At 47.3% G+C, this 11,506-nt stretch overlaps 1 protein-coding gene across 1 annotated transcript in view; it reads left to right on the top strand.

Annotated features, from left to right (window-relative positions):
• Window positions 1–1,273: 1,273 nt before the first annotated feature.
• The window catches only part of ST8SIA1 (ST8 alpha-N-acetyl-neuraminide alpha-2,8-sialyltransferase 1), a 96,048-nt gene continuing 85,815 nt past the window's right edge, over window positions 1,274–11,506 (top strand). The window contains exon 1 of the mRNA XM_088528401.1: window positions 1,274–1,476. Within this exon, the coding sequence (XP_088384527.1) occupies window positions 1,283–1,476 (194 nt within the window). The 5' untranslated portion in view covers window positions 1,274–1,282. The remainder of the gene's footprint in view (window positions 1,477–11,506) is intronic.

Here is an 11,506-nt window from a genome sequence, read left to right as displayed (position 1 = left end):
GAAACTTAACTATTGACTTTTATTACGGTGCTTTGGGTGATTTTAGCAGCTCAGCGAGGCAGTGCTTCCCTCCCCATTAGATGGCATGGCAAGCACTTCATTGAAAGGTTGTTGTGCTAACAACCCCTATTTAGGCAGAGGCTGCTCTTTCCCTTGAAAGCTTGTAAATGCTTCCTTGGTGCCTTGGTTTCCCCAAGTCTACAGCGCTCGAAGGTGCCTGTGAGCTGCCACTCAACCCAAAGTACAAAGTCCCTACGTGTCCACGAGACCGAAGGTCAAGGAAGCAGCCAGCTACTACCTCATACCAGACTCCCATGAGGGACACGGGGGAAGGTGCAGCATTTGCCAGGTGGTCTGAGAGATGTGTTTGGGGATGCTAATGGCAAAGAGACGCTACCAGCCCAAGCTCATTGTGTCATTAGTGCAGTTGCCAAGGTCTAGACCATGAGGTCTGAAATGGAGGAAAGATCTGAAAGGCAGTGACCCAGGAGGCCTCCAACACCCCTCTTATGTCTGATCACTGTTGAGAGGGTGCTGCGAAGCCGGCAGACACAAGCCCTGGGCGCGTTTTCCTCAGGGACCAACCCGAGGCGCGGGCGCTGATGCGGCCACAAAGCCGCTGCTCGGACAAGGGCTGCCGGCCACGCCGCGCTCTTCCCTGCGGCTGCCGAGTTGCCCAGAAAAACCAGCCGTAACGGGGCGGCTGGGCTTGCCACTATGGACACGGACATGGCTGGGGGCCCCCGCGCAGGCGGGAAAATGGCGCCCCGGGAGCCGCGGCGGCCGCGGCCGCCTCGCCCGGCGCTGGGGGTGCGGGCAGCGACCCGCCGGGGCGCCGTGGAAATTTACAGGCGGCGGCGGCGGCTGCGCCGCGGAGCGAGGGGGAGCGGCGGGAGGCGGAGGCTGGAGGGAAGGAGGGAGGGGACGGGCGGGCGCGGCGCAGCATCGTGTGGCGCGGAGCGCGAGGGACCCAAATGCCTGTGAGGACGGGAGGCAGCAGCCGCCAGCGCCCGGAGCGGAGCGAGTCGCGGCGCGGGCAGCGGAGGAAACGCGGCGCCGCGGCCGAGCCGCTGCCGCCGCCGCCGGGCCGCGGCCAGGTGGGCTGCGATGGCGGGCGCAGCCCGCGGGCGCCAGCCGCGCCGCCGCGCCTAGGGCGCCGTAGCGGCGCGGCGCGGCGGGGGTCGGGGCCGGCGGGCGGCCCCCGCGCCCGCCGCATGGCGCGGCCCTGATGCCGGAGCGCGGCGAGGAGACCACGGCGACGACGACGAGGAGGAGGAGGGCGATGGCGGGGCTGGCGTGGAAGTGGCCGCGGACGCGGCTGCCCGTGGGCGCCAGCGCCCTGGGCGTCTTTGTCCTCTGCTGGCTCTACGTGTTCCCCGTGTACCGGCTGCCCGACGAGAAAGAGATCGTGCAGGGGGTGCTGCTGCAGCAGGGCAGGGCGTGGAGGAGGAACCACACGGCGCTCGCCCTCTTCAGGTACCGGCACCACCGGACCCCAACTCCGCTTCCCCCCTCCCCGCCCCTTTTTCTTCTTGGCAATTTCTTTATTTTTTAATTCCCTCCGCGGCGCGCACGGTCCGCCCGGCCGGGGCAGCCGCCCGCAGCGGGAGCAGAGCGGCGCTGCAGGCGGGGGAGCCGGCGCGGAGCCTGCGGCCGCCGCGGAGCGGGGAGCCGCTCTCCTTCCCTTCCCTTCCCTTCCCTTCCCTTCCCTTCCCTTCCCCTTCCTTCCCCTTCCCTTCCCGGGCGGGGGCTGCCTTTGCCCCCCGGCTCCCAGCTAGCCAGTGGAAGAGCTCCTCAAGCTCGCTGCAGGAACAACAACAACAAAAGAAGGTGTTTGGGAATTGCCGGAATGAACCGCACCAGAATTCCCAGGGACTCCTTAGAAAAAGAGCGGCTTATCACTTTATTTGAAGCCCTTTGACACACACACACACACATATATATATATATAAACTTTCATTTGACATCAGTAGCAGCCAGCATGTGATCACCCTATGTATCGGGTCTGCTCGGATAACAGAAACTCCCCTCAGACCAGGCATTTTTTCCAAAACTCCTTTTACCCCAGGCTGCCAGGAGCATAGGCAGATGGATAAGTGCGTGCACCTAAACACCGTCGCGTCGCGTAGGCCGCAGAGAGGCTCCTTCTTTAGCCCAGGGTTAACTGTAAGGTGATGGTAACGTGGGGTCCTCATCCCTACATACTGGAGAAGAAAGTTGTGGGAAGAAATTTGGTTGATGTTTCCAGATCTTAATTCATCTTATTCCTGTTACGCTACTGATGCCCATTTTTTGGGAGGGGGTGGGGGGAAAAAATCCAGCTTTTTAAAAAGATGGTCCAGATAGGCGATGTAGGAAAGACTTTTAATATACTGCTTTTATATTTGTAAATCAAATGTTCTGGAAATGGGCAACTTTCATCTTAAAAACTGATCTGTAGTGATTTCTCCCTTGTGGTTAACAAACTCAAGTTTCTTTGACTCTCTAGCTATTCTACTTCCATTTGTTTTGCCACTCCCTGAGCACGATGATTATTGAAAAGATCTTCCTCAAAGAAAAGCTATTGTTTCTTGTCTGTATGTCTTGATGAGCTGGCTCAGTGCTAAATATAACGAGCTTTAAACCAATATGCTTCAGGAAAGAGGAAAGAACAAAAAAAAAGGAAGCCTTTAAAGGAAAATGTGTGCTGGAGATGCATAGTGAATATATCAAAATATTCAAATAATTGTGCTGTATATCTGCTTTTTTGCTGCATTAATTTGCTTCTCTTAGCATGAGCAAGGCCCATGTCAAGTGCATTGCTCTATAGTGTCGGATTACTGACAGAATGATGTGCTCTTTGCTACAGAAAAAGCTCCAAGTTCCTGTGAATGAAAGTCTGTATTCTAACCGAGGAACGGGTATCGAGCCTTACGGCAGCCCTGTGCTGGAACTTGGAAGTGGCAGTGCCTTGCATAATGTCAAACGGATTTTAATAAAATCATACTATATATTTAAGAACAACCACATTAGCTGCTATTTTTTCCTAGCCTTCCTGTCACCTCTTCTGGTTATCAAACAATTTTGTTTTTTATTGAGGATAAACTTATACTCACTAGCGTGCTAAAAAAATATATGAGAAAAAGCAAGCCTTCATATTAATATTTTGCATAATAGTCTTCTGGAGTCCTTTCAAGGTGTGCAGGTAGCCTGGATCTTGCTACGTAAAATAAGTTTTGTGTCTTCCTCCTCCTATAATCTGGCTTCACTCCTATTGCTAAAGTAGATTATTGTCATCTGGTAATTAACTTTATTGAAACACACTTTTGAAAATCAGGAAATACTGTTCCCCTATTATGGTCTGCGGCTGGATGAAAGAGAATTTTAGTAGGTAACTGTAGCTGAATCAAAGAGAATTTTAGTGAGTAACTGACCAAGGTCAAAGAAAATGTCTGTGGCAATTTGGGTTGAGCTCTGGCAGGGTGAGTACCAGCAAAACCCTTCATCCCCGCGCTGCTCCTTCCTCCTGTCTGGGGGTTGGAAAACCCTGAGTGAGGTTACAGTCTTGCTGATGCCCGAACTGTCCTGATGCTTGTGTGAGAGTTATGGGTTTGAATATGGACTTGCAGCATATTTGGTTTTTCAGTGTAAATACAGTGTGAGTAGCCATGGATTGATCCTGGGAGGGCTCAGTCTTCCACCTGTGCTATGCACTGTACGTAAAGGCAGCACAGGAGAACAGTTAAGCAGCACAGTTAAGCCTTTGACTTTGGCGTGGATCTGCGTTTAAAACCCGCTGTCAGGCTCGGCTCTGCATGTGTGACTTGGGTGAGTAATCCCTGCGTGATGCCTGCGTGCCGAGTCCTGCTGGCAGCGGAGCCGTGCGCGGTGGTGGTCGAAAAGGCCGAGGATACTGTCGAGGTTAGCAAAAGAGCTCCTGGTCCAAAACTTTCCTCAGCTGAACAGAGCTTCCTTTAAGGGCTTCAAACTCGGGGTATTCAGAGTTCCTGAGCATGGGCTAATATCTAACTCAAGGACACTAGTAGTGAGAAGTTAAAAGACACCGAGGGTACCAAACTGTCTGCTGTGGAAACGTCTCATCTCTGGCAAATACTGAATAATAGTCAGCCAGTCGGATGGGAAACTGTTTGATCTTGAACTGTTCGCACTACAAAATGGTCAGAAGAGGAATAAGACAGTCATTAGAGTCACTAATGGCTAATGTGTCTAATTTACCTACAGTAAAATGGCTTGTCATCCTCAGAGATATTTAATGTTATTGCACTCTAATTGTTTTTACAGATTGCTTGCTTTTTTGTGTGTGTGTTTTTTGGGGTTTTTGTTTTTTAAGGGCATAATGCTGCTTCAGTGATTTAGACAGAAGTTTTGCTAATTGCTATTTGTTATTGCTGAAATAAACGCTGTGCTATCGTACCTTTAGGATGATTTTATTTAAAACTATTGCAGTTGAAGAAAGGATGCGGCCTTTAAGGATCTGCCTTTAATCTGCCTTACGAGCCCCACACAACCTCAGATCCCAAGTGCCGTGTGTGTATGTGAGGTTTCTGCTTCTCCTGCTGCCCGGGGTGGACCAAGCTGGTGTGAAGCTGTGGTTGTGCGGCCACTGGAAGTCCCAGTCCCAGCTTCTTGGCCAAAAGCGTTGGGTGGTGAGGAGTGACTTGAGTTAGAAGTTGGAGACCCTTCGGGAAGGGGCTTTAAGGCACCTTGTGCTTAAGGCAATGGAAAGGCCACCCTTGAGATGTGGGTCGTGGTCTTGCTTCTGCGACAGGGGTTTGGTGTGATGCTGACAGTCACCCTGGGTTTATTTGGGGTGATTTGGTACTCTCTGTGCGTAACCTGTCCCAGTGCTGCTCCCTCTCAGGGAGGCTGGTTGGCCTCTCAGGGCTGGCTGGTTTTGGCAGATGGCTCCTGCGCTCCTTTCCCCCCTGGTTTGGCTGGCTGCCCACTTTCTGGGGACAGGAAGGTGAATCTCCTGGCCCGAAGTCGCACAACAGGGTGACAAAATATCCAGGCAGCGATGGATCCTGGCGCCTTCGCTCTCTGCTCTTGTGCTCTGCAGATGTGGGCAGCTGTGTGGAGCAAAACGGTGCTGTTATTCGTGATGGGAGTCTTAGGGTCTCACTGTGACTTCCTCCGTCAGCTGCGGTCTGCCTGGCAGAAATGCCTGCGCCTGCAATTAATCACAGTGAAGGTGAAGAACAGCCTCTCGTATAAATCGTTCTTCATTTTAGATTTTACTAACGCAGAGGTGGGATTCCAGGTCTCTTCCTAGTCTGTGCAAGACAGGTGCTGTTGCCAAATAGCTGAGTATTTCTTTAGTTGCATTTGTCTATATAGTTTTCCATCTCATGTGATGCAGGCACGTTACATAAGCGGTGCCATCCTTACTGGCCTACTTCAAGGGCAAATCAGTGGTGAAACTTGCTGAAGTTGACTGGCCAAGAATTTTGCCTGACCTAAACTGCTTTATAGGACTGTGAATTATTCCAGTTTATGTCATGGAGAACAGTTTATGTCATGGAGACATGTATAAAGAATGGATTTGGATTTAAAAGTAGAGCTGCGAAGTGCTGGATTAACACTAGATCAATTCTACCTTCCTGACCTACGAGACCACTGGAAAGCCCACTCTAAAGCCATCAGATACATTCAAATATTGTGCTCTGGCAGTGGCCAAAACCAGCTCGTTTTGCTCTTTCAAGTAGGTGGTACTGCTGTCTGATTATTTTTAATTTAGGCTTGTTCATGCTTTAAATGAGATTTTTGGGTGTATTTGCGTGTGTCGCCCGTGCCTGCTTTTTGCGACTGTCTCTGTCGGCAGGATCCTGCCTGGGACGTGTGCTAGAGGCTTGTTAGGGCTCTGCTCTGAAACTGGTTTGCTGGGCTTGGCCGTAAGTGGGTGTCTGTAATGCTGCTTCTCGGCCTCTCCGGCTGAGCTAGAACCTTGTTTTGGTGGGGAGGGACCGTTTGCCTAGCAGACTGACAGTGGGGGTCAGGGGGAAGGAGGCACAATTATCCCATTTTACTCTTTGGCAAATAGTAATATATCACCACAGAGAGGTATACTGTTTTACTATTTGGAAAAATCTTCTTGTGGTGCAGAAAGTGTATTGCAGAGAGAGATCTGGGTCCACACCTGCAAGGTCGTTACGTATCTCTGGCTACCCACATTACTTAAATAACTTTATTACTGTTTTTAAGTTAGTTAACCTGCAAAAATACGATGATGACGGACTGTGGTGACAAGGTAGGAATTGACTTCAGAACAGAGGTATCCTTCCACCTGTCCCCTACATGGGACTGCCTTGGGTTCTGGCTTCATGAAAGGTGCAGTTGCAAAGCTTGTTTTTAGGATCTGATCTTGCAGAACTTTGAGGTGTTATCTTATTATTTATTTATTTATTCATTACTTTTTTAATCCTGCGCTGCCAGCATTTGTAGGAGTGCGTAACCATCTTCCTGGGATTCATTTTGTGTGTGGCTGGGAGCATCTGAAGGCCTAGAGGCACCCGACAGGCAACACTAAGAACAGAGGCTTCACAGGAATTTAAATTGCCTAGCTAGGACTCTAGATGGCTGGTGTGTACATATGCAGATACTGCTGGGTATATATATCTGTATATATATAAATATAAATATTTGCACGTGTTTGTTTTTCCTTTTCTGCCTTAGGGTGGAAGGAAATGGGTGCTCAATAACCCTCACAATATAGTAACAGAGTAGTATAGTGATTTATTGCTGTGCTTGTAATTTTCATCCTACTCCACTCAGCAGTGAGGAGTGTCACTCCCATCTGATGTGTTTTCAGTGACATATGTAAAAAGACATATTTTCAAGGCAAGTACTTACTAGGTAAGAGCATGGAAAATGAATTGCCTTTCCCTCTTTAGAATTTATCTTCCCACAGTGAGGATGAGACTCCCTGAATTGAGGAGGCTGTTTAGACTGCGGTCTTCTGTTGTTCCAGTTTTCTAAGCACTAAAAATACTTAATTTCAAGTCTTTCTATATATTTTCATCTTGTTCTTTACGCTGCATATGGTTTCCAGGATGCAAGGAAACTTGTCCCAACATTACACACTAATGTGGAATCATTTCAATATAGCTGCATGCAGTTAAATTCATACTGGAGCACATTAATCCATATTATGTAATATTTGCAAACCGCAGTGGAGATGAGAATTTCATCATGTCAGAGTTTTTGCATGTAAAACTAGGAGACAGTTCTCTTTCAGATCATAAAGTCCAGGTTGATTAAATAAAGGGTGGGGTAGGCAGTGGAATTGAGAAGTCACTCAGCTTCAGTGAAGGCCTCTTCATGAGAGGAATTACAGATTTTCTCAGCTTCAGAAAGGACCTATGTCTGTTTCCTTGACTGCAGGGATATTTGTAGTTTTTAACATGTGAATTCATGGTAGAGAACAACTTTCCTGGCTTTAACCAGGATGCTGGAGGTTGTTTTCCCACTCCTTTCTGGAAAAAAAAAAGACCACGTCTGTGAAATTAGATTCTTATAAAACATTTCCTGGGCAGCAGAGCGTGTTTGTTTGTTTTTAATCAACAGATTGAATTAGTTTTCCTTCTCTTCCATCAACCTGGAAAAACCCTCCTGAACTTGTTGGTTGCTGTATTTCCTACTCAAGAGGAGACCTATAATGAGGTTTTTAACCGTTTCTAGTCTGCTTGTTTTTTTAAAAACCTCCATATATGCTGTGAGCGTCACTTTATCTCTTTTGCGACCCCTTTTAATACCCATGTGGTTTTTCTTACTTTTTCCCCCTATCCTTACACTGCTTGAAGCCCTTCTCAGGTTCCCAGGAACACCCGGGCTCTTTGGATGGGCCCTTTCATGATTCTGCCATTAGCGTATGTAGGAGTACAGTGAGGAAATTGTGTGAAATTATTTACTCCTTTATCTCGCTCTCCTACTGAGTTTCCAGTCACCTTCAAAGCACTGCAGCCGCTGCTGTTGCTTGTGGCATCTGCCATTTTCTGTTCTTTATGTGCTGGATTGCTGGCTGCCACACTTTAAGGATTAAACTGCAGACTTTGCCTTAACGTAGTAGGAAGATAAAGTCTCTCCTTATCGGGCCTCTTGTGCTGGGAGGATGCACAGCAAGGTTTAATTTAAAAGCTGCTTTGTAGCTTGCATGTGTTTTAAGGAGTGCAAGGAAAACAGAGCAGCCATTTGCCTGCTTTGTTGTGAGAAAGTTTTCCCTATTTTTGGCACGTCTAGAGTGCCTGTCATTGTGCTAAGTGAGTAACTGCTTTATATTTACTCAAAGATGAAAGATGAACAAATAAAACCTTCGTTCCCTTCGTGAATAAATTTTAGTGCTCTCTTGTGTATTCTGCCCTGGCCAAATTTCCGCTCTGGTAATGCCATCTCATCTGCCCCAACATTTGGAGTTTCCAGCGTGTGGGTTGTTCTGCTGCCTTGCCATCGTGCAGCGCAGGACGTCCCAGTGCAGGGCGATGAAGCGTCTGCCCATGTCAGTAATACTTAGAAGTGTCACAAGATTTGACGTGCCGGTGCAAGAAGCATTTAAAGATGCCATTGGGTGTGATTCTGAATCCAAGCTCACGGATCTCTCGTTTCTCATCGAATGTTATGAAGACTTAGGCCCCTTTGCAGAATGGTGCGAAGACTCCTAAGTTACACATCTGCTTTTTGTTTTGTTCTTTTGGCTGCCGGCTGCCCTACCAGAATTTAAGTGCTTATATACTCTCATAGGTAATGGGTTGTATCCGTTGCCTGTTTCAATGTTTAGGGAATGTAAGACCCATGATTTTGCACTCTGTTTACTCCCTGGCCCAGGTGGGGTAACGTTGTCCTGTGCCCAGCCCGCGCACCTGCTCCTTCGTGCCCTGGCAGCACCTCCTCATCATCCTCAGGTGCTCCTCGAGACTTCTGCTGTGGCGATAGGGAATCAGAGAGAGCAGCGAGAGCTGCAGGGGGACTTGAAGAAGCAAGACAAAGATGTAAGGTTAGAAGAGGAAGGATGTGTGGAGCAAAATGGGGCATGAGTATGTGTTCCCCTTTCCTTCTGAAGCATCTTTCTTAGTTGGTCTTCGTGCTCTGTCCTGATAAACCTGAACTGTGTGAGTCATTGACCCAATGCAATGTGAAAGCTCAGGGGAAACAAGAAAGCTGGAGCTGCAGCTCAAAATGAGTGGGCTCTGTTGCTGTCCGCTCAATGAGTGCTGTTGGAGACCTGTGGAAGTAGTGGAAGTTAGCGTGTAGACTGTAATCTTTAGGTTATATATGCCTGTTCATATGCGTGTTCATGGGTAATATTTCCTGTTCATCTTCTCAGGTGACATGGGCAGGGTTTAGACTCTTGGGTAAGGGGTTCCCATCTATGCAGTCTGTGCCATGTACTGCTTAATGGTAATATAAAAAGTGTATGAATACATCCATACGGGGTGGGGCTGTTAGGTTACTGCTCTGGGAGGGCAAGCAGTGACTGAGCAGCTTGGGCATTTATTATCCCTGGAAACAAGTAAACGGAGCAGATGCAAAGGGCTGTGAAGCAGGAAGAGCATTGGCTTTGCTCTTTCCCCAACTCTTAACCATGGGAACTGATAAGATCAGTGCTGCCAAATTGGTGGGGTGGTGTTTTCCTGAAGCATGGAGGACATTTCAACCATGACGTTAAATAGGACTCCTTGTGACCCTTGCTACCTGGGGGTTAAATCCTTCCTAAGTGTTGCCAAGCACTTGCTGGAGGTGGGAACTATAGGCTAGGGTGTATGTTTATGTGTCACTCTTGGATGGACAAGTGGAGGATAGCCAATTTCTGAGTATTTGAGTGAACTACCAAGATGCTGGGAGTTTTTGCTGGTATTTCCTAAGCCTCCACGGGCGAGTGCGATGCTAAAGAGATTGTACCAGTGGAAAGCTGAATGTTCCTGTTTGAGCAAAGTACTTCTGCAGAGCAACAAGATTTCCAGAGAAGTCAGAACAAGGAAATGTTTTAAAAGGGAAGCAAGCAAATAGAGGAAATCTTCACTGAAAGTAACTCATGTCTTTGGCAGGAGAGTTTTCTTTTCTAGCAGGGAGGAAAGAAGAGCTCTTCAGAAGGATTCAGGAGGTTCATCAAAAGATGCCAGGCCATAATAGAGGAAATGATCACAACCCAAGGACTACAATAATGGATGAAGGATCCCTTTCAAAGAAGTACAAACTTCCTTTACTATTTAAAGGAAGCATAATCTTTATGATACTAAGTTAGAAATATTGATGGGATGAGAAGCTGCACAACCCTGTCTGCTTGGGTCTGCCCTCTGCTCCTGAAGAGCTAAGCAGTTAATCAGACACCTCACCTCTTACTGCGGAGAGAAAGTATGTTTTAGCCTCAGCTCCTGCTTCATTAAACGTCGAGGAACGTGAAGTCATCACTGCAAGGCTCTTTGTTCAGGAGTATTAAGACATGTCTTGCCAAGAGCCCTCAACCTTTCTCAGTCTTCAGAGCTCTGAGACTCGGCAGCCTGGGGCACGTCCAACTGGGAAACGTCATGTACCTTGATGGTGGCTGCTCCTCTTAACCAAAGGAGGAGCAGATGATGTTTGCTTCCTCCAGGGCCATGCGGTTAATATGCCTTGCTCTGGGAGCACTGTAAGTTTGCTTTTCCCCGCAGCTGTAATAGGTGGGCTGGCACATAGAATCAATTGAAAATGGTAACATTTCACATAGGGAAAATGGGCAAGGAATTTTTTAGTTCTCACAGCTAAAATGAAGGGTTTGAAAGCATGAATGGGGGGAGGGGGAACTGATACCTCAAAAGGCAAATAAAAAGGAAACACAAATCCATTGTGGATGATTGTTGTCTTTTTTTATGTCTAATTTCTGTGCACTAATCATAATTTTAGGGGCTTGACTCATGATTTTGAAATGGTAGGGATTGCTATTGTGAAAATTACACAGCAGCCTATAATTAGGTATCTTTTTTTTTTTTTTAACTGAAGAAGCTGCAACAGCAAAGGGAACAGGAGAAACGAAACCAATCTGGGCATTCCTTTATAAAGCATATTATTAATTGAACATTGTCTTGGCATCCAGCAAGCTTTTAGCACAAACATGTTTACTCGAGCCTTATGGACGAATGCTAAGCATCTCCGGGGTTTAGTAGGCCCAGTTGGATGGAGTAATAAAAATGCATGAGATTTATTCTTTCTATCCGACTCCATTTATTCTCTGTAAATATTTAAGCATATCCAAGAAGGAAATGGCAGAGAATAGAACTCGAGCTAACTGGTCTAAAAATGGTAACAAAAGCGAAAAAGTAAACCTATCATTAGAGAAATCATGTGTTTTGATAGTGCTATTTAAACAACAGAACAGTGAAAATACTTATCTAGTGTAGTTCAGTAAATGCAAATGGTCCAGCATGTGATAACATGTTTACTTTTGCCTTGGGCATTTGATTAGTGAACATAGTGTTTTTTTTTCCTGTTTTGTTCAAAAAGGCAGTTTTATACTACACTTGTCCCAGTCTGTTCCTAG

Source organism: Tinamus guttatus, unplaced genomic scaffold (assembly GCF_059628265.1).
Source record: "Tinamus guttatus ecotype Peru unplaced genomic scaffold, ASM5962826v1 Tinamus_guttatus_pri_ptg000308l, whole genome shotgun sequence".
NCBI classification, from domain to species: Eukaryota; Metazoa; Chordata; class Aves; order Tinamiformes; family Tinamidae; genus Tinamus; species Tinamus guttatus.
This window is presented reverse-complemented; position numbering and strand designations above follow the sequence as displayed.